Source organism: Podarcis filfolensis, assembly GCF_964270895.1.
Source record: "Podarcis filfolensis genome assembly, chromosome: 13".
In the NCBI taxonomy this organism is placed as follows: Eukaryota; Metazoa; Chordata; class Lepidosauria; order Squamata; family Lacertidae; genus Podarcis; species Podarcis filfolensis.
The window spans coordinates 4,053,727-4,080,723 of NC_139615.1; the positions used below are offsets into that span (position 1 = coordinate 4,053,727).

The 26,997-nt window shown below is 51.3% G+C and overlaps 1 protein-coding gene and 1 long non-coding RNA gene across 2 annotated transcripts in view; one reads left to right on the top strand and one right to left on the bottom strand.

Moving 5' to 3' along the window:
* Window positions 1-10,857: 10,857 nt before the first annotated feature.
* Window positions 10,858-14,325, bottom strand: LOC310747022. The gene is made up of 2 exons (XR_014540844.1): window positions 13,851-14,325; window positions 10,858-13,809 (listed from the first exon to the last, which is right to left on the bottom strand). It is a non-coding gene; the product is annotated as an uncharacterized lncRNA (long non-coding RNA).
* A 2,232-nt stretch (window positions 14,326-16,557) lies between these two features.
* The window catches only part of POLR2A (RNA polymerase II subunit A), a 33,746-nt gene continuing 23,306 nt past the window's right edge, over window positions 16,558-26,997 (top strand). The window contains exons 1-9 of the mRNA XM_083580745.1: window positions 16,558-16,982; window positions 18,162-18,294; window positions 18,492-18,628; window positions 20,164-20,337; window positions 21,265-21,546; window positions 22,423-22,584; window positions 23,535-23,755; window positions 23,847-23,979; window positions 26,520-26,644. Of these exons, the coding sequence (XP_083436871.1) occupies window positions 16,893-16,982; window positions 18,162-18,294; window positions 18,492-18,628; window positions 20,164-20,337; window positions 21,265-21,546; window positions 22,423-22,584; window positions 23,535-23,755; window positions 23,847-23,979; window positions 26,520-26,644 (1,457 nt within the window). The 5' untranslated portion in view covers window positions 16,558-16,892. The remainder of the gene's footprint in view (window positions 16,983-18,161; window positions 18,295-18,491; window positions 18,629-20,163; window positions 20,338-21,264; window positions 21,547-22,422; window positions 22,585-23,534; window positions 23,756-23,846; window positions 23,980-26,519; window positions 26,645-26,997) is intronic.

Genomic DNA, 26,997 nt, shown 5'->3' on the forward strand with positions numbered 1-26,997 from the left:
TTCAGGAAGGAAGTGGCCAAGGGCTGCCTCCAGCAATTTTTTGGTGGGGGGGAAGGACCACAACGCTGGAATCTTTCGTATACGGCTTCTGAATTCCGTACGAAAACGAGACAGTGCCTGCACTTTGGAAGGCATAATAATAATAATAATAATAATAATAATAATTTTTATTTATACCCCGCCCTCCCCAGCCAAGGCCGGGCTCAGGGCGGCTAACAAGCAATAATAAAAACAAGTTGAATACAACTTAAAAACAAGATTAAAATACAACAATTAAAATATTGAAACATTAAAATATTAAAATGCAGCCTCATCACTGGAGGAGAAAGGAAAAAGGAAAAAGGGCGGGGGAATCAAATTGGCTCCAAGCCAAAGGCCAGACGGAACAACTCTGTCTTACAGGCCCTGCGGAAAGAAATCAGATCCCGCAGGGCCCTGGTCTCATGAGGCAGAGCGTTCCACCAGGCCAGAGCCAGTGTTGAAAAGGCCCTGCCTCTGGTTGAAGCTAATCTAACTTTCTTAGGGCCCGGGATCACTAGGGTGTTGCTTATAGAATTTCGGGACATTTACACATCATACGCGAATTTGCATATTCCTTCTGGTTCGCGGGACGCTTCCAGAAGTTTCTTTCCCAGCTATTATTTTGAGGTCTTTTTAGGCAGGGCAGGGAGGAGGCTTATTAACGACGAACCCCAAAATTTGGGACCCCCCAAATTTTACCCAAGTTTTGCAGTCGTTTTGCAGCGGCAACCCCGCGTTTTGCAGTGTGCCCCGCAAACTGAGCAATCGATATGTAAAAGCGGGGTTCGTAGTTAACACCCCAAAATCCGACAGCGTCCGAATCACTTCAAACCGGTGCCAAAGTTTAGCAATCGCGTTGCAACGTTTTGCAGCGAAACCCCCCCCCCCTGTGCTTTGCAGCACCTGGCCAAACTGAGTGTTTGTAGTTACCGTATTTTTCATCTCATAGGACGCTCCGTCCCATAGGACGCACCTAGTTTTTTGGGGGGGAAATAAAGGAAAAAAATTTTTCCTTTATTTCCCCCCAAAAAAGCAGGTCGGAGAAACCGAACCAGGTCGAGGAACAGCGGGATGGCGGCGCTGCACCTCCCTGCTGTCCCCCGAGCTTGTGGGGCTGGCCGATGTCTGCCCAGCGCGAGGGGCGCTCTGATTCGGGGCGCCCCGCCCGCCGGGTGGCAGGCTGCTATCCGCAGTGAGGGGAGCCCTCCGGGGAACTCCTGCAGGGCTCCCCATGTTGCGGATGTGTTCCCGAAGCGCCGGGCGCCCTGAAAGCAGAGCGCCCGATGCTCCGGGAAGCAGGCTGCTATCCGCAGCCTAGACATCCCTGCGGGACCTCCCACAGGGCTGCCTAGGCTGCGGATGTGTTCCCGAAGTGCCGGGAGCTCTGCTTTCAGGGCGCCCGACGCTCCGGGAAGCAGGCTGCTATCCGCAGCCTAGACATCCCTGCGGGAACTCCCGCAGGGCTGCCTAGGCTGTGGATGTCTTCCTGAAGCCTGGAGAGTGAGAGGGGTCGGTGCGCACTGACCCCTCTCGCTCTCCAAGCTTCAGCGAAAGCCTGCATTCGCCCCATAGGACGCACCCAGATTTCCCCTTCATTTTTGGAGGGGAAAAAGTGCGTCCTATAGGGCGAAAAATACGGCAATGAAGCCACGGGGAGAGGAAGTTGAAGAGCACCCAAATACTGCCACGGAAGGAAACAGGGTGGGGTGGATTAAAGGAAGGTGCTGTTCTTCCTGGGTGCTCCTACAATGGCCCCCCTCTATCTGACACCCTGGGGTACCTATTCTGTGTGGCTATACCACCCAAATGAGCTGATGGTGGGGCAGAAATGAGACTGGAACCAACTTTAAAAGGTGGAGGTAACAGTGGGTGGGCGCAGCTTAAGTTTTACTCAGAGTAATCCCACTGAAAATGATGGACATAACTTAAGTCACATCCGTCAATTGCAATGAGTCTGTTCTGAGTAAAACATGAGCTGGATGCCGCCCCCTTTTCTGGGCTAAGTTCTCAAAAGTGTTGCTCACCACACTGGGCCAGGTGCAAGTTGATTGGGAAAGGAGAATGGAAGAGGAAATTGCAGGAAGCGGGTAGAAATACTTTTGAGAGGCGTGTGGCCACTGAAAGGGGAGAATGGAAAAGGAAAAAAAGGTCTCCTCTACTTAAACAGTCTCCAGATCAGCAAATCCTGCCTGAAATGGGAAGGCTGTCCTGCAGAGAAAATGCCTGCACTGTGAACTGCGGAACTCCTTGCCACAAGGAAAAAGCTGCGGCAAAAGAACTTGGCATTTTCCAGAGGTGGGTTACTTATCAGCAGAAAGGCTGTGTCTGCAATTCCCAGCTGATTATGGCAAACTCTGCCTCCCATTTGGCAAAAAGGTTCAGAAAAGGGCACTAATAATAATAATAATAATAATAATAATAATAATAATAATAATAATAATTTATTATTTATACCCTGCCCATCTGGCTGAGTTTCCCCAGCTACTCTGGGCGGCTCCCAATCGAGTGTTAAAAACAATACAGCATTAAATATTAAAAACTTCCCTAAACAGGGCTGCCTTCAGATGCCTTTTAAAAAGAAGATAGCTGCTTATTTCCTTGACATCTGAAGGGAGGGCGTTCCACAGGGCGGGTGCCACTACCAAGATGTGTGGAGAAAACGAATAGGCCTTTCGTGATCTAAGAACCCCATGAATTTGTATGGCGGAAAATACAAGACAGGCAAAAGGAAGGACATCATTGCAGAGCGTTAAACTGTGGAACTCCCTCCCACAAGATCGTAATGATGGGCACCCATTTAGGCGGCTTCGAAGGCCGTGTACCCCTGAATAACACCATTTTCTAGGCACCACAAATGGGCGTGCCGATTGTATCATGCTCCAGTCTTGCTCGTGGGCATTTGGCGGGCATCTGGCCACTGAGAGAACACAGTGCCAGACCAGAGTGGGGTCCCCTTGGCCTAATCTGGCTGCAAGCATCGTACACGTTATTGTGGCTGATGGGAGTTGCCATGCAAGTAGGAGTAAGACGCGGGTGGCGCTGTGAGTTAAACCACAGAGCCTAGGACTTGCCGATCAGAAGGTCGCGGTTCAAATCCCCGCCACGGGGTGAGCTCCCGTTGCTCAGTCCCTGCTCCTGCCAACCTAGCAGTTCGAAAGCACGTCAAAGTGCAAGTAGATATATAGGTACCACTCCGGTGGGAAGGTAAACGGCGTTTCCATGCGCTGCTCTGGTTCGCCAGAAGCGGCTTAGTCCTGCTGGCCACATGACCCGGAAGCTGTACGCCGGCTCCCTCGGCCAATAAAGCGAGATGAGCGCCGCAACCCCAGAGTCGGCCACGACTGGACCTAATGGTCAGAGGTCCCTTTACCTTTACTTTAGTAGTAAGCTGAGGAAGGCTGGGGTGAGGTACATCTGATGCAAAGTCTGCACTCTTGCGTAAGAATACAGTTTGGCCAGGTCTGGGTCCACCTAGCCCAACGGTCTATAAATCAATCTGGAACTCTGGCAGAGGCTACGTCACTAAATGGAATCTGCAGCACCCAGGCTACAAATTTCTCATCCCAGTGCTGAACAAGGAAACCGCAGAAGCGACCTTCGTATGGTAGGACCCAAACCAACAGGTTCAGATTACAGTGGTACCTTGGTTCTCAAACTTAAATCCATTCCGGGAGTATGTTCGACTCCCGAAACCGTTCAAAAACCAAGGCACGGCTTCTGACTGGCTGCAGGAGCTTCCTGCACTCAATAATAATAATAATTTATTATTTATACCCCACCTATCTGACTGGGCTTCCCCAGCCACTCTGGGCGGCTTCCAACAAAATGTTAAAATACAATAATCTATTAAACATTTAAAACTTCCCTAAACAGGGCTGCCTTCAGATGTCTTCTAAAAGTCTGGTAGTTGTTGTTCTCTTTGACATCTGGTGGGAGGGTGTTCCACAGGGCGGGTGCCACCACCGAGAAGGCCCTCTGCCTGGTTCCCTGTAACTTGGCTTCTCGCAGCAAGGGAACCGCCAGAAGGCCCTCAGAGCTAGACCTCAGTGTCTGGGCTGAACGATGGGGGTGGAGACGCTCCTTCAGGTCTACTAACCCTTTGAGGCCGTTTAGGGCTTTCAAGACCGGTGTTATGTGGTCTCGGCAGCTGCTCCCAGTCCCCAGTCTAGCTGCCGCATTCTGGATTAATTGCAGTTTCCGGGTCACCTTCAAAGGTAGCCCCATGTAGAGCGCATTGCAGTAGTCCAAGCAAGAGATAACCAGAGTATGCACCACTCAGGCCAGTCAGTCTGCGGGCAGGGAGGGTCTCATCCTGCGTACCAGATGGAGCTGGCAGACAGCTGCCCTGGACACAGAATTGACCTGCGCCTCCATGGACAGCTGTGAGTCCAGAATGACTCCCAGGCTGCACACCTGGTCCTTCAGGGGCACAGTGACCCCATTCAAGGTACACTCAAGCGTAAGCCGCGTTGGAAATTCAACTTCCGAAAAACGTTTACAAACCGAAACACTTCTAGGTTTGAAACGTTCAGGAGCCAAGTCGTTCGAGTACCAAGGTACCACTGTACAAGAAGGGAGATTGCAACTGAACATTCGGAAGGACTTTTGGGCAGCAAGAGCAGTTCGGAGGTGGACTCTACTTCGTTGGAGGTTTTTAAGCAGAGGTTGGGCGGCCCTCTGTCAGGGATTCTGTAGCTCCCATTCCTGCATTGCAAGGGCACCAGGTTGGCAAAGCCTTGCATATCCTCGCGCCCTCCCTTTTCTGCCACTGTCATGTTCTGCCAGCGTGACGGGAACGGGCGATGCAAAACAAGCTCGCATCCCGATTCACGTGGGACCACACAAGTGAGACTTGGGGAGGTGGTGGTGGGGTTTTTGGGGGGGAGTGATATTTGCGCTGTTTTGCCAGATGCCTGTGTGCTTTTTCTGACAACCTGAAAAACAGGAAACTGTAAGGATGCGGGAAGGCGGAGAAAACAAACGTCTGCCGACGCGGCAGGCAAGCGAGAAAGGAACGACTGGCTGGCTCCAGAGGACAGGGAAGATTTCGCAGCGGCCCCAACCCATCGCACACCCCAGACAACGCAAAGCGTCACCTTTGCTATGCACAAGATCCACGCAGGATCCTTTAAAGGAGGCTTGGCACCTTGGCTTCACTCTGCAAATGTTAAGGCCGACTTTTAGCAGAAGAGCTGAGGCAGCTCGGCTTTGGTACAGCAGAAGCTGCGTGCAAATGGATCCTCTGCCTTCTGCTCAGGCCTCGCCGCCATTCTGCCCTCTGGCGGCTCACTGGCTGCAGCAGGACTTGCCAGGATGGAAAGCGGCTCCCCTCTTCGCAGTGACCGCCAGGCCGAGGCCTGGAAGCTTGTAAGGCAGGACACACACACACACACACCCCGCCTGCCTCGCCGAGCTCGCTGGCATTTTCCTGTCGGTGTCCTGCAAAAGCATCCGGATTCTGAGCAAGGGGGCGGAGAACGGGGTGTGCAGGCCTGGTTTTACTCGCTCTCAAGGGCACTCAGTGCATTGCAAAGCATTCGGCTACATGCACAGCCTGTTTGCTACGTTTAGGTAGGACCCTCGTACCTACAGGACCGCCTCTCCCGGTATGCCCTGCAGAGGACCTTAAGGTCCATAAATAGCAACACCCTAGAGGTCCCGGGCCCTAAGGAAGTCAGATTAGCCTCAACCAGAGGCAGGGCCTTTTCAACACTGGCTCCGGCCTGGTGGAACACTCTGTCATGAGACCAGGGCCCTGCGGGATCTGATTTCTTTCCGCAGGGCCTGTAAGACAGAGTTGTTCCGCCTGGCCTTTGGCTTGGAATCCACTTGATCCCCTCCCCCTTTCCTTTTTCCTTTTCTGTGATGGAACTCCTATTTGGGGACTTCCCTGGCTTCTTTTCTGGCCCACGTAGGACCAGTCTGGATAGTTGGCCTTGGTGAAGATTTGACATTTTCTTCCCCAAAGAAGTTTTGAGTTTCTATTGAAGTGAGGCTGCATTTTAATGTTGTATTTTAATCTTTTTTTAAGTTGTATTTCAATCAATTGCTTTTATACCTGGTGTTAGCCGCCCTGAGCCCAGTCTTGGCTGGGGAGGGCAGGTATAAATAACATTTAATATTATTATTACAACAACTACATCTTGCCTTTACTGAGTGGTGCACACAGGTCTTCCCCTCCTGGTTGTAGCCTCACGACAACCCTGTGATGTGGGCTAGGCTGAGGGGGCAGCAACCGGCCCCAAGATCACATGACATGAGCTTCACGGCCACATGGGGAGTCAAACCCTGGTCTCTCTGACAATGTGCTGGTCCGGTGGGTTAACCGTGAGGCGAGGTCTGAGTCCAGTCCGAGGTCGAGGGTGCAGTATGGAGGCAGTCCATCAAAGCTGAAGCTGGGTCCAAGGCAGGGAGTCGGGCGAGGTCAGGAACTCTGGCAGGAGAGCAGGACAGGGTGCAGGCAGGAACAGGCTACCACCAATATTGCTCTCGCAGCCTGGGACTGGGGCTGGCTGACTTTTATCTGCCCCGAGGCATAGGGCGGCCCCAGTCCACAGGTGACTCGCCTCTCCTGGCCTGGAGGCGAGCACTCCTCCTGCGGGAACTTAGTTCCCTCCGCCTCTCTGCCCTGAGCCTCTGCAGCTCAGGAGAGGCTGGAGGGTTACTGGACCCAGAGGCAACCTCACCTTCCCCAGACGGGGCTGAGAGTGGAGCACCTGCAGGCAATGGGTCCTCCATCACCTCCGGAGCCAGAGCAGATTCAGCTGGTGCCTGCACCTGAGGATCCAGCACAGGTGAGGACCCTTCAGGCTCAGGCCCCAGCCCCGGCTCAGCTGGTTCTGGAGGCGGGGACTCCTGTGCAGGCTGGGATCCCTCAGGTTCAGCCTCCGAGTCCGAATCCCAGGCCATCACAGACAGTCTATAACCACCAGGCCACACTTGCCACCCTCCTTGCTGCTGCTTCCATCCTTACCTTTCTAGCTTCCACTATCCACCTCTCTGTAATTGATCAGCCCTCAGCTCTCACCTGCAGCTCCTAGAAGCTGTCAGTGTGCGACAGCGGACACAACATGGAAACGGTTTCCGTTGGCCGGCTAAACCAGTTGAGGGGAGCCGATGGGTTTCAAACCATAGCTGTCAAGTGTCCCTTATTTGAAGGGACAGTCCCTTATTCTAGCGCCATGTCCTGCTGCTGTCCCTTATTGATGGATGTCCCTTAAATGTCCCTTAAATTTCAAAGGAAGCAGCTCCTCTCCCTCCCTCCCTGCTGGCCAGGGAGGAGGGAGGCTCCAACTGTGTTGCTTGGCTGTGTTGCTCACCCAATAAGAAGTCTAAGAACGACTGGGGGGTGGAGCTTGCATGCCTTGTGTGTGGCTAGTTAATGCAAGCTGAGGGGTTTTTTGAATGCTGGACGCCATTTTGTTGCACGTGCTGCTGCAAACTTTGCAGTGCAAAGCCAGGCCGGGGAGCCATCTTAAGTTGACGCTGCATAGGCCTTGTGGTGCATGTGATTCAGATTCTAGTCAGTTGAACCTCTGGTTACAAAGTTGGTTGGACAGTGTTCTCGAAGCTACCAGCTTCGAGTTTGACCAGACTGCAGGAGGACAGGAAGACTGGAGTGCCTGGAACAGGTGAGGCTGCAGGTCCCTTATTTTCAAGGCTGCTGGTCCCTTATTTTCAAATCTGTAAGTTGACAGCTATGTTTCAAACCCTCAGGGAGTTAAGGACTTCCTCTGCATGCAAAAACAGGCTCCAGCGGATGGAGCGGAGGAGCCCAAGAAGGCAGTTTCTGCACCTGCTGTAGAGGGAAATGAAGGGCAGATGGGGCTTGTCCACCTGGGAAGGTCGCCCATGTCAGAGAAGGAAAACTCTGACCCAAAACCTCCACTGCCTTGAGGGCTATCTTCAGGAGAAGAAAAGGCCTCCGAGAACCAGTTGCGGAGGAACTCAAAACGGGGAAGAGAGCTGTTGCGCCCAAGTGCTGTTTGCCTGCTTCCCATAGGCATCCAGTAAAGTGATAGAATTGTCAAGGGAAGGGACCCCTAGGGTCATCCAGCCCAACCCCCTGCAATGTAGGAATCGCAGCCACTGGGAGAACAGTATATAGTAAATTGGCCTTTCGCCTGAGCACGCAGCGTTCTGGCTCCCTGGGCTTTGAATTTCCAATCCGTATTAAAATGGCACCCATGTTAATAATAATAATAATAATAATAATAATAATAATAATAATAATAATAATAATAATAATTTATTATTTGTACCCCGCCCATCTGGCTGGGTTTCCCCAGCCACTCTGGGCGGCTTCCACAAAGACCAAAAATACACTAAAATGTCACAGATTAAAAATTTCCCTGAACATAAAATAAAATGGATCTTCTGTTGGAGACCACCACCCAAGACCCTTCTTGCCACCAGGGGCAAGAACTGCAGGGCTGGAGAGTGTGATACTTCCTGGGCAAGATGTGGTCTGGAGGCTGCCAGCAAGGAGAGAGATTTGGACCTTAAAAGAGCAGCTTTGTCTCACTGGTCTACGTAAGGTAGGCTTGTCATCTCAGCAGGAAACATTGCCTGCTTTTCCTTTCTATCAACTGCAGGAACAGTTACTTCCTGTTTCCACAGCACGAAATGCTCCTTGCTAAAGGGGTGAACATGCAGATTATCCTACTTGGTTTGGCTCAGAGCCTTTTCACCTTCTTTAAAGGAGGTCAGCATGTATTACCCCCATATTACAGACTGGGGGAAAAGGTCTGGGGCATTTTAGTTTAGAGAACCGGTGTGGCATAAGGGTTGGAGTATTGGACTAGGACAGGGATGTCCAACAGGTCGATCACGATCTACTGGTAGATCCCCAGGAGACTTTGGTAGATCGTGGTTGATCGCTGGGTCCCTAGGAGCTTGGAGAGCAGGGTTCAAATCCCCACTCGGCCATGAAGCTCACTAGGTGACCTTGGGCTAGTTACCATCTCTTAGTATACCTGAAGGAGCGTCTCCATCCCCATCGTTCTGCCCGGACGCTGAGATCCAGCTCCGAGGGCCTTCTGGCGGTTCCCTCACTGCAAGAAGCGAAGCTACAGGGAAGCAGGCAGAGGGCCTTCTCGGTGGTGGTGCCCGCCCTGTGGAACGCCCTCCCACCAGATGTCAAAGAGATAAACAACTACCTGACATTCAGAAGACATCTTAAGGCTTCAGGGAAGTTTTTAATGTGTGACATCTTAGTGTATTTTTTGTCTTTGTGGAAGCTGCCCAGAGTGGCTGGGGAAACCCAGCCAGATGGGCAGGGTACAAATAATAAATTATTATGATTATTATGATTATGATTATGATTATTATTATTAGCCTAACTTACCACACAGGGTTGCTGCAAGGGTGAAATGGGGAGCAAGAAAACCACGCGCACCGACTTGAGATCCTTGGAAGATAAAATGTGGTATACAGTATACAGTGGATACTCGGGTTGCCAACGTGATCCGTGCGGGATGCATGTTCGCAACCCGCAGTGTTTGCAACCCGTGTCTGCGCACGTGTGGGTTGCGATTCGGTGCTTCTGCGCATCTGCCGAAACCCAGAAGTAACTTGTTCCAGTACTTCTGGGTTTCGGCAGCCTGTAACCCGAAAAAATGCAACCTGAAGCGGCCGCAACATAAGATATGACTGTAAATGTGATAAAATAAAGGCCAGCATACAAAATTAGCACGAGAATTCAGGGGATCACAAGGTAGAATGTTGGAAGATTCAGGACAGATCACTGAATTTTAGAGCTGGAAGGAACTCTGTTCTAACCGCTGCAGGAATCCCAAACGGATCATATAACGGAGGGCCATTGAACCTCTGCTTTAAAACCTCCAAAGGAGGAGAGTTCACCATCTCCCAAGGGAGACCGTTCCTCCGGCGAACTGCTCTTGCCGCCTGAAAGTTCTTCCTTGCTGTCGGAATCTCCTTCCTTGTCGCTTTAATCCCTTGGCTCAGGTCCCACTCTCCAGAGCAGAAGAAAACAAGCTTGAAAGAAACTTATTCATACAGTGCATAAACTATGGATGGCTCTAAAAGGGGATGGGCAAAATCGTGGAGGACCAGGCTGTCCATGGCTACGAGCCCATGGTTTTACTCTCGGGGCTGGAGGGGGAAATGGCCTCTGAACGCCGGCTGCTGGGACCCACAAGTGGGGAGAGAGCTGTTGTCATCAGGTCCTGCTTTCGGGGGTTATCTGCTTCACATGGGGGTTATGTGGTTGCCCACCGTGAGAACACGATGGGCTACTGACCTGGTGCAGCTACAGAGCTCTTATGTCCAAGTGGTTTGCCTAAGGCAACAGAGGAGTGCTCCGTTCAGCCTCCTGACCGCTACCTGAGGCTAGCTTCTATGAGCGCAGCAGCTGTTGGGCCCCCTGATGCACGCTGAAGAGGGCGGCCCGACAAAGGCCCTCTTCCATCTTTGGTCGCTTGAGAGTCAACACAGACCTTAAGAACACAATGCACCGCAAATTGTGTGCGGTTTTTCCAGTTTTAAGAGACAATTCCTGGCAGGTTGCACAGTGCAAACAGCCTGGCTTTCAGCAGCTGAGCTGACCACAACTGCTGATATTTCTAAATTCCTAAGCAGTGACTCAGCAGCTCAGACCTGAAAAACAACACAACACGGAATATGAAGGCTTCCAGTTGCCCTCCATTTCCCCGTCCTCTGGAACTAAACTTACGGCAAGAGCCTCATGCAGTACTGGGCCTCTTAACAACGACCGCTTACACGAGCAGCACGGTGTGATCCGGGAAGCTGACACCCTCTGCAGCAAAAACACACTCGCAAGCAAAAACACCACAAGAGACTTAAGTCAGGTTGTTGTTTTTTCCTTTTTAAAGGCAATTTATTCACAATATTTGATTATAAAAACAGACTCCGACACGGGCGGGGCAACTGCAAAGTGGGCTTTGCCACCGCGGGGGCCCCAGAAGAAGGCTCTCGCGCTCCAATCAGCTCATTAAAATGCAAATGTAATCAGAGGCACTTTAAGGCATCAGACTTCGGTGACAACCAGATGGCGTTCGTATTTATGAGCCCAAATCAGATTCGGCTCCTCAGGAGAATGGAAGAGTTTGCGTGGAGAAGGGGGGGGGCGGAGTTTGCTCAAGGGAAGAAAAAAGCATTCAGTCTTTGCGGAATCACCTGTAAGTCAGGAATGGGGAGAGAACCCAAATGTTGTTGGATGACTGACTGTTGTGTTGGAATCTGCCAGTGTCTGCACTCTGTCAATCACTCTGTCTTTAATTTAAAGGGCACGTAACAGGGCATGGGGACTGCCCTTTCACAGAGCTTACTTTTTAAGGCCATTGCTTCTTTTTCTAGGACGGGTGGGAGTTGGGGGGGAAGAACCTTGCTAGTCCAGCGAACAGGTACTCACTCTCCAGAGCTGAACAGCCAACATCATTTTTTACAGCATGTACAACCCCCCACCACCCCCACACGTTACGCCAAACAGGGTTTTTCCTTTAAAGCATTAACATTTGCATGGATATTCCTAGCAACCTCTTCTTTTCTGACTTTCAGCAAGTCCTCTGCAGCCCGAGAGCTCTCGCCCCGCCCTGTGGATCTGCTTGCTTGCTTAGCCTCCTCCCTGTTTGCAAATGCCTCCACACGCCCCCACCGGCCTCGCGTTACCAAACAGCTGGCACCCAGACCCAGTGCCAAGCTGGGGAGTTACCAGCGGCCTAGATGAAGGCAGCCTGGGAGAGGAGAGGAGGCGCTTGTGTCACTCGGGCAAGGAGGAAGCCCGGCCCCCTGCTTTTGGCTGAGGCAGGCCCAACGCCTTGCAGCCATTTCCAGCGCTGGTTTCGCTGGCTCAAATCCCAATCTGGATGGGATGGCCGCGAGCACAGCACGGAGGCGAAGCGGTGCGGCCGCGCCACCTAGCGGGCGGCAGCATGCAGGGGAGGTGCCTGGCTGAAAGGAAGTCCACGACCAACTCAGCGCCCTGACATCATCACAAAGACTCACTGACGGCCACCTGTTCCCTAGGCTCCCTCCGAGATGCTGCCACCCCCTTCTGCACCACAGATATAGCTATTTCTGCTCTGCTAAAAGGAAAGCAAGCTTCCTGCCTGTATCCCAACCTCCCCAACTAAAGCAGCTCCTGTGTTCAAGGCTCCACAAACACTGCATCCAGCTGGGACTTCAGTTTCCCCCTTCCTACCCCAAGTCCTCCTCCTGCCCCCTTGTCACCACACTCCCTGCCACCACATCCAAGCCACTCAGACCTGCTTCTTGTTACCGGCCCCATCCATTGTGTCTTACCCTGAATAATATATTCAAGGTGGTTTGTAATTAATAACATCCTTTAAACACACTAGAGGGACGCGGGTGGCGCTGTGGGTTAAACCACAGAGCCTAGGACTTGCCGATCAGAAGGTCGGCGGTTCGAATCCCCGCCACGGGGTGAGCTCCCGTTGCTCGGTCCCTGCTCCTGCCAACCTAGCAGTTCGAAAGCATGTCAAAGTGCAAGTAGATAAATAGGTACCGCTCCGGCGGGAAGGTAAACGGCGTTTCCGTGCGCTGCTCTGGTTCGCCAGAAGCGGCTTAGTCCTGCTGGCCACATGACCCGGAAGCTGTACGCCGGCTCCCTCGGCCAGTAAAGCGAGATGAGCGCCACAACCCCAGAGTCGGTCACGACTGGACCTAATGGTCAGGGGTCCCTTTACCTTTACCTTAAGCACACTGCTGCATTAGAGGGAAAATTAATGTGGTGCCCTCTCCATGATGGGAAACAGAGGCCAACCACATTTGTAGGACATCACCCTACAGATTAAAAGAGGATATGTGGAGGGGAAGGAGTGTTTGTCTCCATTTTTTCCCCAGTGAAGGTTTGTGTGTCAAGCAAGGCTCCTAACCTGCACTGGTGACGACAAGTATGGCACCTGGGAAGGGGAAGCGTTCTGCGTGAACACAACCTGTGCGTGCAAGTGGATGGCAAGCTCTTCCAGAAGAGCAGTCACATTAATAAAATAGTGGCACTGGAAGGGACCCTCCAGTTCAAAAACCCTGCAGTGCAGGAACCTCTGTGAAACCACCCCTGGAAGTTAGAGCAAAAATAAAGACTTGTAGCATCTTAAAGTAGATAGTGCTGCTATCACCTGCATTCCACATTCTGAACTGTCGTCTTCCTACCTCATCTGTAGTCCCAGCTTCTAACACTCACACCCAAGTTACACAACCATAGATCTCCCTGTCTTTTACTTCCTTCCCTCTGGGGTCTCTCTGCTCTCCAGATATTTAATTCCAATGTCAATACCAACCCACTTCTTTTGATTCTCAGTATGTTAGGCACAAGTTCCTTCCCCCCCCCCCCGAAACCCAGGCGTGTTCCAGAAGATCAGCTAGGATTATAAAGGTTTACCAAAAACAGACAATGTGAAGTGTTTTCTCAGTTCTGTAAACAACCAATCACTCTTTCAGCTAAACCTGCGTAGGAACCAAGTGCCTGAAGGAAAACATGCTCCCCTTACCAACCTGTCTGTGCATTTAGGTAATCTCCACGCTCCTTCAATTGCTCACAGAGCACCTTCTCAAAAGCGATGCCCCATTCTGTGAATTCCTTCAGTGAGTCTCATCTACTGCCAACACTGTTTCATGCAAAAAGGTGCTATTAAATCTTCCAGGCTTTCAGAATGTTGTTGTTGGTATTATTTTTTATTAAAAAACCCCAAAACAATGTGATATTTTATCAGTTTTGTAACCTGCCCAGGCAGCTCTGTTGAAGGGTGGAATATAATCTTTTAAATCCAAATAAACTTGATGTGGCCGCTGAGAATTCGCTCTTGGCGATGCCAACAGAGCTCACTTACTTCCCATCCAAAATGTTCAGCCAATATCCCCTCCTCCACTCACTCCCAGCACCAAAAACACCAAGCAGTTCTTAAGTCTGCTTCCTACACACACAGCTTTTGTCTCCAAAATCCCCATTTACGCAGCTGGCTTCCCCCAAAAAACGACACACCCTTAACTTTCAAGGGAGCCTTTTTAACTCCGCAAAAACTTACAAGGCCATTCTCGCACCACCACCCACAGGTACATTCCCCTACCAATTAAACCTCACCTTCTCCTGATTTTTTTTTTGGGGGGGGGCGGCAACAGCAGCATCCAAAAGCTGGCTGGCTTCCAGACCGAAAACCCCGCCAACCTGAACTCTTTTAATACCCACACATAAGCCCTTCCCCATCACTGCCCAAGCATTTTCCCCATTAAAAACCACAAATCCCCACATTGTTACCTACCCACCCCCCACCAAAAAAAGGTCCAGAAATCTAATTAATTCTTCTTACTCTCAGTCCAAAATGCAAAGTTTTAAGTCTTCCTGGACATAGAAGAATTGCCTTGCTTCCCCCCCTCCCTGCCCCCCAATATTTCTCCAGGGCTCCCCCCCCGATTTTTCTCATTTTCTCACCCTATTCTCTCCCCACAGGTATCTCCACAGATATTCCCTCGTCCCCTAATTAAAAACTTTAGATTTTAAACATTTATTTGACCCCCCACACGCATTAAAGATCCACCCCTCGCTCTCCCAAGCCCCCCCCAAAACACAAGAACCCCCCCAAAAAAACCACACGACCAGTCAATTATTTCCCCCACTTTTTCACTCCTACACACCGAATCTAAGCCATTCACCACCACACACCGTCCCCCCAAGGGCCAGGCTCCCCCCATGGCGCTAAAGGGCCCCCCCTCGTAAATAAAGCCCGCCCACTCAATCCCACGACCCCCAATATGAACCCCCCCCATCCAAAATCTAGTTAGGAAAAAAATTTCCGTGTTCCTAACCCTCCCGCCCCCGTAATCGACGTCAGTTCTAGCCTTCCGTACCCCCAAAGTCTGCTTTAGGTGCCTCCCCCACGAAGGCCTCAGTTCCGGAGGTAGGCCCCGAAGCCGCGGGCTTTCCAAGGGAGAGCGGCGGGGCAGCCTGGCGCCGCCTCCCGGCCAAGCGAAATGCGCGAGCCCGGCGCTTTGAAGGCCACTCCCCGGAGCGTTCCATCCGCCTCCCCTTCGCTCTCGACAAAAGCTGGCTCTGAGAGAAACCCCGCTCCTCCACCCTCGGTCCCCTTCGGCCATTTTCGGCGAGTTTCGGAGCATGACCACACCCACTTTTATTCCTCCCGCCCTCCGGGGCTTATGAATAGTCAATGAGGAACGCGGAGTCCCTCGCGAAAGCAGCCGGAACTGGGACGAGGTTCCGCCTTCTTTGCAGACCGAACCATTAGCAAGAAGCGGCGGGGGGGGGGAGGGAAGGAGAGAGTAATTCGGCAAGAAGACGTATATTTCGGATTTGCAATCCGATTTAGGAGCATGTCCCATTGAAATCAATTCCGATGCAAAGGATGAGGTTGCGCATACAAAGCTTTCTAACTCAGTAAGGTCAGATTTCCCAGTTTAAACCACTGCTGGAAGCAGTAAGGTTTCAAAATTGTGGAAAAAGCTGGTTACTCTTTTATTTGTATTGCAAACGCTTTGCATTTATTTTCGGAAACAAAAAGCATTGACGAGTGACACAGAACCCCCTTCGAGTGCAAAATCCTGCTGTCACTGACATTTGCAACAAGTTCTGATTGACTTTGGTCGAGGCGAGCCTCAATTTCCCCCATTTCCTTGACCCCGATTGTCATCCTAAACTCGTTTTTGTTGTTGTTGTGTTTAGTCGTGTCTGCCTCTTCGTGACCCCCTGGACCAGAGCACGCCAGGCACTCCTGTCTTCCACTGCCTCCTGCAGTTTGGTCAGACTCATGTTTGTAGCTTCGAGAACACTGTCCCACCATCTCATCCTGTCATCCCCTTCTCCTTCTGCCCTCCATCTTTCCCAACATCAGGGTCTTTTCCAGGAAGTCTTCTCTTCTCATGAGGTGGCCAAAGTCTTGGAGTCTCAGCTTCAGGATCTGTCCTTCCAGTGAGCACTCAGGGCTGATTTCCTTCAGAATGGAGAGGTTGGATCTTCTTGCAGTCCATGGGACTCTCAAGAGTCTCCTCCAGCACCAGAATTCAAAAGCATCCATTCTTCGGCGATCAGCCTTCTTTATGGTCCAGCTCTCACTTCCATACATCACTACTGGGAAAACCATAGCTTTAACTATACGGACCTTTGTTGACAAGGTGATGTCTCTGCTCCTTTTACTCGTGAACAATCCCCATTGAAACCAAATGGCACTCCCGCCCTCCCCGGGGAAACCTGCAAGGCCTCGAAGAGCACAAACTAAAAACAGGCGATCTATTGATTTGCCAAAGGCGAACAGCCAGACAATTCACCCAACGCCTTTTATCTCTTTCTCTCCCCCCCTTTTACTCAATTGGTATGGCCGCACCCCCTCGATTGCGGCACCTCCCCGCCCGCTTTTCTCTTCTCCCAACCCCTTCGCTCTAGCCACGCCCCCTTCCGTCTCTCCTCCGCTCGGAGGGGGGACGCAGGCCGCGGCACCGCCCACTTCCGCGTCTTCGCCCTTGCCGTTCTGCCCCTGTAGCCCCGTGCAGGGGGGAGAGTCTATATAAGGCGGCGCCGGAGAGCCTGCTGGCTCAGTCGCGCTTTAGAGCGCGGAGGGAGAAGAAGGGAGGGAAGGGGATAGGCGGCCGGACGTGGTCGCGAGGGCGCGCGCGCGCGCGAGGGTGGGGCGGAGTTTGGGGGACGCGGCTGAGTCTGCCGGCACCTCCCCGGCTCGCGGTCCGCGGGGCGGCGAGGGAGACCCAGTTCCCTGAACCCGCGGCGAGCTCGGTAGGCCTCGGTGGAAACCGGAGCGTGTGGGGGAGGGGCCGCGGCTGCTTCCTGGCTGAGGCGGAGGCAGCGCCGCGTCTGCGTCACGTGACACCCCAAAAGGCGGAGAGAGGCGGAAAAAAAAAAGTGTGCAAAGATGCACGGGGGAGCGCCGTCCGGGGACAGCGCGTGCCCGCTGCGCACCATCAAGCGCGTGCAATTCGGCATCCTGAGCCCGGATGAGATGGTGGGTTCGCGCGCCGCTCTGTTTTTATCTCATTTTTTTTAATGATTTAAAGAAGGTGTGGTGGTGGTGCGAAAAATAAGAGTGCCGGGTGGGTGGTGGGGTCTTTAGAAGAACTTTCTCCAGACTTTTATCGCATTGGGATTTTGGAAGGGCAATAAAGATGAAGAAAATGCGGGTGTGCTTGGTTTTCCTATGGGGGAAAGAGAGATCGATTGCAGTTTCCTGGGAGGGGGGAGCACAGTGTTCTCTCCCCCTACCCCCCAAAAATGTTGGTTTGCAAGAAGGCAGCCAGAAGCGTGCTCGCTCCTGCAAGACAAATTTCCCCACCAGTTTGCAGATGTTAAAAGTGCCACAAAACTCTGTTCCTTGGACACCCCGGGGTACCTAAGTGGATTTCCTTATCATTTTTTTGTTAATTGGATAATTTTGCTGCTGGGACTCTTATTATTAATTTGATATTTATGCCGCCTTTTAGCAAAAGATCCCGATTTGTTTTCAAAGGAATGGCAGCACAGTCCATGTTGGCATCTTTTTGCTGAAGAATATTACATGCATGCACACATTTGCTCCACTGACTCCAAAACTGCATTTTGAAATAACTTTGCGGTTTTTATTTGTTTCCATATAAAACACACAGCAAGTAAGTTTCGGTTGAGCTGGCCTTAGGCTCTCTCTCTCCTTAAAACTTGCTCACGGATCCTGCGTTTTAAGTAGCATTTGTTGCTGGTCTCCCATTAAAATCTCAGAAAGCCCCTTCTGTGTGCGGAGAGAAAAACGATGAAATGGGTCTTGCTGTACGTAGTAGAGCTTCGCTGCCTTCTTTCATTTTTGCCTGTAATCTTGTTGATGTGGAGACCTAGGGCAGGCTGTAAAGTTTGTGAAGCTGTTTTATCCCCGCAGTAAATTCTCTCCTGAATGGAAGGTGTCCTCCTGATAGTCTTCACTCACTTAAAAACGCTTTGTTTTCCTAGTAATGGTTTTTAGAGGACCATTAGGGACGTGACATAACAATAATAAAACACCCTTTGCGCTCCTGTTCCTTGTATCTCCCAACCTAGATATCATTCTTTTCTTCTTCTAGGGCTTCTGATGCTGTTTGGGTCCCCATTCTTGACGTCTGGCTTCCCCACAGCCTGATGACTTGGCTGATACTGATACTGCTTTCTTTTTTTCTTCTAGAAACGGATGTCTGTGACGGAAGGGGGGATCAAATACCCTGAGACAACAGAAGGGGGTCGCCCCAAGCTGGGGGGCCTGATGGACCCTCGACAGGGTGTCATTGAAAGGACAGGGCGGTGCCAGACCTGTGCAGGTGGGTTCTTAGGGCCATGCGCCAGGCGTTCGGTACTACAACTCCCAGCAGCCCCAGCCACACGGTACCAGGCTGGGGGAGACTATGCTGGGGCCTCACTAGGAAAACTGGTTATTGGGAAGGGGATGAGGGGGCCAGTCTCAGAATCCGGGAGTCGGAGGGGCTTGTGATTTTCCCGTCCTTCTGTTCTCCGGCAGGCAACATGACAGAATGCCCCGGCCATTTCGGGCACATTGAGCTGGCCAAGCCTGTCTTCCACGTCGGCTTCTTGGGCAAGACGATGAAGGTTCTCCGTTGCGTCTGCTTTTTCTGCTCCAAGCTGCTGGTTGACTCTGTGAGTAATGGCTGGAGCTATTGGCTTTTCACTAAGTCCCCCGTGCTATTCTCAGAAGGATGCTGGTGAAATTTGGGCTGGACAAGGGAACTGTTATGTGGATTTGTAGTTGGTTGGCTGACTGAACCCAAAGAGTACTCATTAATGGTTTCTTGTCACCCGGGGGGGGCAGTGACAAGTGGGTTGCTGCAGGGTTCTGTCCTGGGCCCGTTGCTGTTCAACAGCAATATAAATGATGAAGGAATTGAGGGGAAGCTCATCAAATTTGCAGATGACACCAAACTAGTAGCTAACATTGCAGAAGGCTGAATCAGATTGGAGAACTGCGCCCAAAGTAACAAAATGAATTTCAATTGGAAACTTCCAGGTTATGCACTTAGAAAGAACCAGCTTCACAAATATAGGATGGGGGACACCTGGCATACTAGCAGTACCTGTGAAAAGGATCCAGGGGTCTGATTGGACCACAAACTAAACATGAGTCCACTGTGTGATGCAGCAGCAAAAAAAAGCTTAACGCTATTCCAGGCTGCATCAACAGAAGTCTAGTCCAGATCAAGGGAAGTAATAGTCGCACTCTATTCTGCTTTGGTCAGACCACACTGGGAATGCTCCCCTGTGGCTTTTCAAAGAAGAGAAATAATCTAATTTTCTGTCCACAATTTCCCGTCTTGTTGGCTCTTGGTTACCTGCCACAGGTGACCAGGTGAGTGCCTGTTGACAAGCCTTTATGTTGACCAATATATTTTTCTTCTAACTCTACATTCTGCTCTTAGCGATACCTGCCTGTGAGTCAAAGCCTTGTGTGGCTTCTTTGTGGGCAATCATCCATTTTTGTTTTTAATCTCACCTTTCAGTATATAATTCTTAAGCTGCCCCACAGCGCCAACCTACAACTCAAAAAACAATTCCATCAGCTACAGAAATCTTAAGGGTTACTTGAAATAATCAGTGTTAGTAGCCACTGAGAACCAGAAATAGGGGAAATAAAAACATTTTTTACCTAGTTCTGAAAAATGAGCCATTATGGCACAAGGTGAATAGGTGCCACTCCAAAGAAGGCCCTGTTTGTGTCCCTTTGTTCAGCTTGAGTTCAGAGGTCTTCTGTTTCCCCTGATTCTGACTCCAAACTCTTTGGGTGCACGAACCCCCGCACTGAACCGCTCAGGAAGACAGAATAATACGGATTCATCCTAAAAGAACAGAATACTGGTATCTGTGGAGTGTTCGTGTCATTGCAGCAAGAAAGGCCCGTTGCAGCCCTTCCCAGCCTGCCCATGTCCCCTCTGACGTGAGGCCTACTTCCCAAGAGCTATGGCGAATAGTGGGGTATTCTCACATTTGCTGGTAGTCATGGATAATGGGAGTTATAGTCCAGTTTACAATTGCTCTAGGTGTAAAATGGCCTTTTCTATTGCCCCATTGTATTGAGAATGTTGGGGTGGGGTGGTCATTCAAAAGAACCCAAAATCTGGCACGGTTGATCACACCCTTGATTATGTGGGGGGAACGCCCTGTTCTTCTTTTTGCCGCAGAACAACCCGAAGATCAAAGACATCCTGGCCAAATCCAAAGGGCAGCCGAAGAAGCGTTTGACCCACGTCTACGACCTTTGCAAAGGCAAGAACATCTGCGAAGGCGGGGAGGAGATGGACAACAAGTTTGGAGTGGAGCAGGCCGAAGGCGACGAGGACATCACAAAGGAAAAGGTCAGGACCACAAATCGGCTGCGCAAGCCCAATGGGGTTATAATAATAATAATAATTTATTATTTATACCCCACCCATCTGGCTGGGCTTCCCCAGCCACTCTGGGTGGCTTCCAAAGAAATATTAAAATACTGTAATACATCAAACATTAAAAGCTTCCCTAAACAGGGATGCCTTCAGATGTATTCTAAGAGTCTGGTAGTTGTTGTTCTCTTTGACATCTGGTGGGAAGGCATTCCACAGGGCGGGCGCCACCACCGAGAAGGCCCTCTGCCTGGTTCCCTATAACCTCACATCTCGCAGCGAGGGAACCGCCAGAAGGCCCTCGGCGCTGGACCTCAGTGTCCGGGTAAAACGATGGGGGTGGAGACGCTCCCTCAGGTCTACTGGACCGAGGCCGTTTAGGGCTTTAAAGGTCAGCACCAACACTTTGGTTGGTTGAGCTTGTAAGATGTTGTGTGTTATCTCAACACTCGCTTTTCTTCTCTGCCTCCTGGACCATTGTGGACGCTCTCCCAGATCATAGAATCCCAGAATTGTAGAGTTGGAAGGGATCACCTCCAATGGTTCCTTAAGAGTTTCAAATGTGCCACTAGGGCAGTGGGTCTCCTGCTGTTGTTGCACTACAGCTCCCAGCACCCCTGACCACTAGTCCTGCTAGCCAGGGATGACGGGAGTTCTGGTCCGACAACAGCAGGAGACCCAGTTTTGAGGCCCACGGCAGATGGAGGGGACCCCTGATCAGTGGCGTAGCGTGGGGGTGCAGGGGGGGCCGGGCGCAACACCTGGGGGTTAGGATTAGGGGGCGCAAATCCACAGGTTAGGGGGCGCAAATTACTTGCCTTGCCCCGGGTGCTGACAACCCACGCTACGCCACTGCCCCTGATCGACCTGACAGCCTTGCCCTGTTGCTGCCTCTTTATCCAGGGTCACGGCGGCTGCGGACGCTACCAGCCGAGGATCCGGCGCTCGGGCCTGGAGCTCTACGCCGAGTGGAAGCACGTGAACGAGGACTCTCAAGAGAAGAAGATTCTGCTGAGCCCGGAACGGGTGCACGAGATCTTCAAGCGCATCTCGGACGAGGAGTGCTTCATCCTGGGCATGGACCCCAAGTTCGCCAGGCCCGAGTGGATGATCTGCACGGTGCTCCCGGTCCCGCCGTTGTCTGTTCGCCCCGCTGTCGTCATGCAGGGCTCTGCCAGGAATCAGGTATGGGCCAAGGGTGGACTTGGGGGGGCGGGGGAAGAGAGCAAGCCTCGTTCCAACTCAAAACTCACACCGCCAGAGGCAGAAATGCAACATTTCCCAAACTTGGGGTCCTCTGCTCTTCCTCCCATCATCCCTGATGACTGGTCCTGCTAGCTAGGCATGAGGCGAGTTGTAGTCCAGCAATAGCCGGGGACCTAAGTTTGGGGAAAACTGCAGTAGTTCTTCTGAATGCTGCTTGCTGGAAACCAGAGGAGCGGGAGAGGGCTCCTGTGTTCGAATCCTGCATGCAAGTCTTCCACAGCCATCTGGTTGGCAATTGTAAGAACAGGATGCCGGACTAGATAGGCCATTGGCCTGATCCTGCAAGGTTCTTTTTTCGTATGTCATATGCAGCCATTCAAATGACAATTAGCCCGTGGTTTGCAATGAGAACATTCCAAAGGGCCAACTTCCTTCTACTTTCATCTTTGCCAATTATTAGTTACTTTTTTTAAGATGAAGTAGTTTTTAAGCAATGTGAAATGTTAAGCAAACGAAAAGAGCCAGATTTACTAAAACTGGGGGAAAGAGAAGAAAAAGACAATTCTATTGTTTAAAAAGCTGGATTAAAACATCCAACTCATTTATAAGAGACCGTATATGAAAACCAAAGGCCTAGCACAGAGAAATGTTTCTGCCGGGCACTCGCAGATACGTAACGATCATGCCGGCTCCCTGGGGAGAGCGTTCAATAAGGAGGGAGCCACCATTGAAAAGGCCTGCTGTTGTGTGGCCACCCTCCAGACTTCCTGCAGAGGGAGCACATGAAGAAGCGCCTCGGGTGAGGATTGCGGGGTCCAGGCCTGACAGGCTTGTTTCCTTCCTCTCCCCACTCAGGACGACTTGACTCACAAGCTGGCTGACATTGTGAAGATCAACAACCAGCTGCGGAGGAACGAGCAGAACGGAGCGGCCGCCCACGTCATCGCCGAAGACGTCAAGCTGCTGCAGTTCCACGTGGCCACCATGGTGGACAACGAGCTGCCTGGGCTGCCCCGCGTAAGTGCTTAGGGAGCCTCTGCCTGCCCCTTGCAGGGTAGAAAACTGCAGCCGCCCCTCTTTCGCATAGGAGTCAATGAGCCATAGGTAGGCTGCGATGTCTCCTCCCTCCATCTTGGTGAGTGCAGGCAGTTAAGCTTCTTTTGGCGGAGGCCTCCTCAGTTCTGTTGGTCTGGAGCGATATTTACCTTTATTCTGATTACAAGAGACTTTCTGCCCCCCCCCCTGTGATTTGGACAGAAATGGGGAGTGGGAACCCAAAAGTTGTCTCAATTTGGTGGTTGTTTGTTATTGATTCACATTTCATTAGAAGCAAATAGGCTCCGTTACAGCAGCCTTCACCTGCTTGTCTGCCTTCCCAGTGCTCCGGACTACAACTCCCATCATCCCCCGACGGCACAGTTGTGCTGAGTGTGGCTGATGGGAGTTGTCCAAAGCAGCTGGAGGGCAGCCCGGTTGATGGTGGTTGACGTAGAATATATGTAGCGCATAAGCCAGGGATAACCCACGCGGACTACAGCTCCCATCAGCCCCTGTCGGCATGGAGTTGTAGCTCAGCAGCGCTGTAACTCTCCAAAAGTTTGTCTTCACCCCTAAAGGCAGAACCCTTCCATTGTCTCCTGAGACACAAAAATACACTGAGTTGATTAGGAAAGAGATTGATACACAGAGACACGCAAAATCACATATCTGTTGGACAGGATAGCAGAATTTCACTCGGTTCTTAATCTGTCGGCTTGTCCTGCCTTGAATTAGATTAGAAAGTTGACCTGTTTCCCTTACCTAGAAGTCTTAAGAGCGGTTCCCAGTCAGTGGGAGGACCAGTGTCCAGAATAGGATGCTCCTCCTTGCTCCACAGGCAAAAGCAAGCCATTCTTTGCACTTTCATGTTCCCCACCAGCTTTTGCAAGACAATAATGCTTTGCTTCCTCCAACCTCTTGATTTCCAGGCCATGCAGAAATCAGGGAGGCCTCTGAAGTCCCTGAAGCAGAGGCTGAAGGGGAAAGAGGGGCGCGTGCGAGGGAACCTGATGGGCAAGCGAGTGGACTTCTCGGCCCGGACGGTCATCACCCCGGACCCCAACCTCTCCATCGACCAGGTGGGCGTGCCTCGCTCCATCGCAGCCAACATGACCTTCGCCGAGATAGTGACACCCTTCAACATCGACAGGTGAGCCCCCTTTCCCCACCCCACCCCGCGTCTGGTGTGCTCAGGTGCCTTGCGCCCCGAATGCCGGCTAACCCCTCTCCGCCTCCGCTAGGCTGCAGGAGCTGGTGCGCAGAGGGAACAGCCAGTACCCCGGAGCCAAGTACATTATCCGGGACAACGGCGACAGGATTGACCTCCGCTTCCACCCCAAGCCCAGCGACCTCCACCTGCAGATAGGGTACAAGGTCAGTTCCACTGGGGGCGGGACAGGACACAAAGCTGGGTAGGAGAATCACAGTCCCCTCCCACCCTGGAGTAAGCCCACAGTGGTGCTGGACCAAAGAAGGATTTGGGGGGCCCTCTTGCTTGTTTTGGGACAGGAGTGGCCCTGTGGGTTAAACCACAGAGCCTAGGACTTGCTGATCAGAAGGTCGGTGGTTCGAATCCCCGCGACGGGCTGAGCTCCCGTTGCTCAGTCCCTGCTCCTGCCAACCTAGCAGTTCGAAAGCACGCCATTACAAGTAGATAAATAGGTACCGCTCCGGTGGGAAGGTAAACGGTGTTTCCGTGCGCTGCTCTGGTTCGCCAGAAGTGGCTGAGTCATGCTGGCCACATGACCCTGAAGCTGGACGCTGGCTCCTTTGGCCAGTAAAGCAAGATGAGCACCACAACCCCAGAGTCGGCCACGACTGGACCTAATGGTCAGGGGTCCCTTTACCTTTTACCTTGGGGGGTTTGGGGGGCGTCTGGAGCACAGCCTGAGATCTCCTGGCTCAGATTGGATGAGCAAAAGAAGAGTGGCGTGACAGCTGTCCTACCTAACAGGGTTGCTTTTATCCCCTGGGTACTGGCGCCCCGTCTAAATCACCAAGGAAACACTGGCCTGGGTTTGGGGTCAGGTTTTCTGAATTCCTGGATTGAACCTGATTTTCCCAGGCAGGGTGGGAAATAGGTAGATAAATAGGTACCGCTCCATCAGGAAGGTAAACGGCATTTCCATGCGCTGCTCTGGTTCGCCAGAAGCGGCTTAGTCATGCTAGCCACATGACCCGGAAGCTGTACGCCGGCTCCCTCAGCCGGTAAATCAAGATGAGCGCTGCAACCCCAGAGTCGGTCACGACTGGACCTAATGGTCAGGGGTCCCTTTACCTTTACCTTGCTTGTTCCGCCAGCAGAACCCTACAATTATTTGATTCATTCACTAGCATTAAAAGAAAGGCCTTGTGTGAGCTGCAGATCTTGTAGCCTCTCCTATTCCGATAGACTTCGGTGGCCTTTTTTGTAAGTGACCACGCCAAGAATTCCTTTAAAGTTGGACAAATTCCAGCAAATGGGGCAGTTGGGAAATGCCAGAGGAAGAGAGAGAGAGACCAAAGGTTTTGGGGGCGTATCGCTCTTTGCAAACCTTCCCATGTGCGGCAGGTGGGGTAAGGAAATGCTCCCCCCAGGGAGGCTCATCTGGTGATTTTATTAACATTAAGCGCCTGGCAAAAACATTCCTTTTCAACCAGGCCTTTGGCTGATTAATATCCGATGCCCTTTTAAATGGGTGGGGGGGTACTGGTTTTTGTTACCTTTTTCATTATGAACGTTGTGTTTTTATATAATAATAGCAATAACAATAACAGTTTATTATTATTTGTACCCCGGCCATCTGGCTGGGTCTCCCCAGCCACTCTGGGCGGCTTCCAACAAAAATAAAAAAATACATTAAAATGTCACACATTTAAAAGCTTCCCCAAACAGGAAGATGTCTTCAGATGTCTTCTAAATGTCAGGTAGTTGTTTATCTCTTTGACATCTGGTATTGTATTTTTATGTTTTGCAAACCACCCTGCGGTCTACACATAGTAGCCAACTCCAGAAGCTGACGTTCCTTTGGCCCCTCCTCCAATAAAATATTTGAGGGGGCCAGGCCCCCCCAAAAAAGATGATAGGCATTGCCATTCAAATGGTGCTGTGATCAATTATGCAGGGTGGGGCTTACTGGGCCCTCCCAATATTTTATTCAGGTTTGCACTCCTGGATCTACATGTCAAAGGCGGAATGCAAATTATTACTGTTCTTGTTGTTTGTTGTTATTTTATTAATAAGCATTGGTTGGATACTGTCAGAACAGACTGCTCAGCTTGGGTGGCCCTTGGCCTGATCCAGAAGCCAGGCTTTCCTTAACATTATTACGTAGTAAGCTAGAAATCATTGCAGCAAGCAAAGCGGACATTGAGGTGTCTCGCACTCGGGACTCTGCACAGGCCACCCCTGTCACTGACCTTTCCTCTCCCACTTCTTGGGTCTTTTTGCCTTGCTGAGCTGGTGCCCTTGAGCTCTGATAACGCCTCTTTCTTTCCTGGAGAGATGATAAAGAGTGATGAGTGAGTGAGCATAGAAACTAGCATAGCCTAAAAAAGATAAATACTTAAATTTGTTGCTTTGCCAGCTTTTCTCTGGCCCTGCCTGCCCCGGCATGCGGCCCCTGGGAGTTTCCCCTAAAGGAATATGGCCCTCAGTCTGAAAAAATATTTTCCCTTCGCTCCATTATATAATAAATATGCAGGCTTCTTGAAGCTGGGTTGTGTCCTATTTCACTGGTGCGTCAACGTGCATCTGTGCAAATGATAAAAGTTTTCAGAATTTGTGCTGATGCGGATTCAGTACTTGAATAAGTTTGGCTGCGGAAAATTCCATGTGCATTTTGCAGTCTTCCTTCCCCTAGCTCCCTCCAATCTTCCTGCCCATCCTTCGAGGCAGCAAACCAACAGCTCTCCTGCTTGATTTCCCCTTCCAGGTAGAACGGCACATGTGCGACGGAGACATCGTCATTTTCAATCGGCAACCGACGCTGCACAAGATGTCCATGATGGGGCACAGAGTGCGCATCCTGCCGTGGTCCACCTTTCGCCTCAATCTCAGGTGAGGAAGAAGGCGCTGTTCTCTGTGTGTGTTTGACTGAGAGTGTGGGTAAGGGGCAGGCTTGAAAAAGAGGGGGAAAGGTTCGGCTTACTTTTTGGAAAGAGATAATAATAATAATAATAATAATAATAATAATAATAATAATAATTTATTATTTATATCCCACACATCTGGCTGGGTCCCCCCAGCCACTCTGGGCAGCTTCCAACAAAACACTAAAATACAATAACCTATTAAACATTAAAAGCTTCCCTAAACAGGGCTGCCTTCAGATGTCTTCTAAAAGTTTGGTAGTTATTTTTCTCTTTGACATCTGGTGGGAGGGCGTTCCACAGGGCGGGCGCCACCACCGA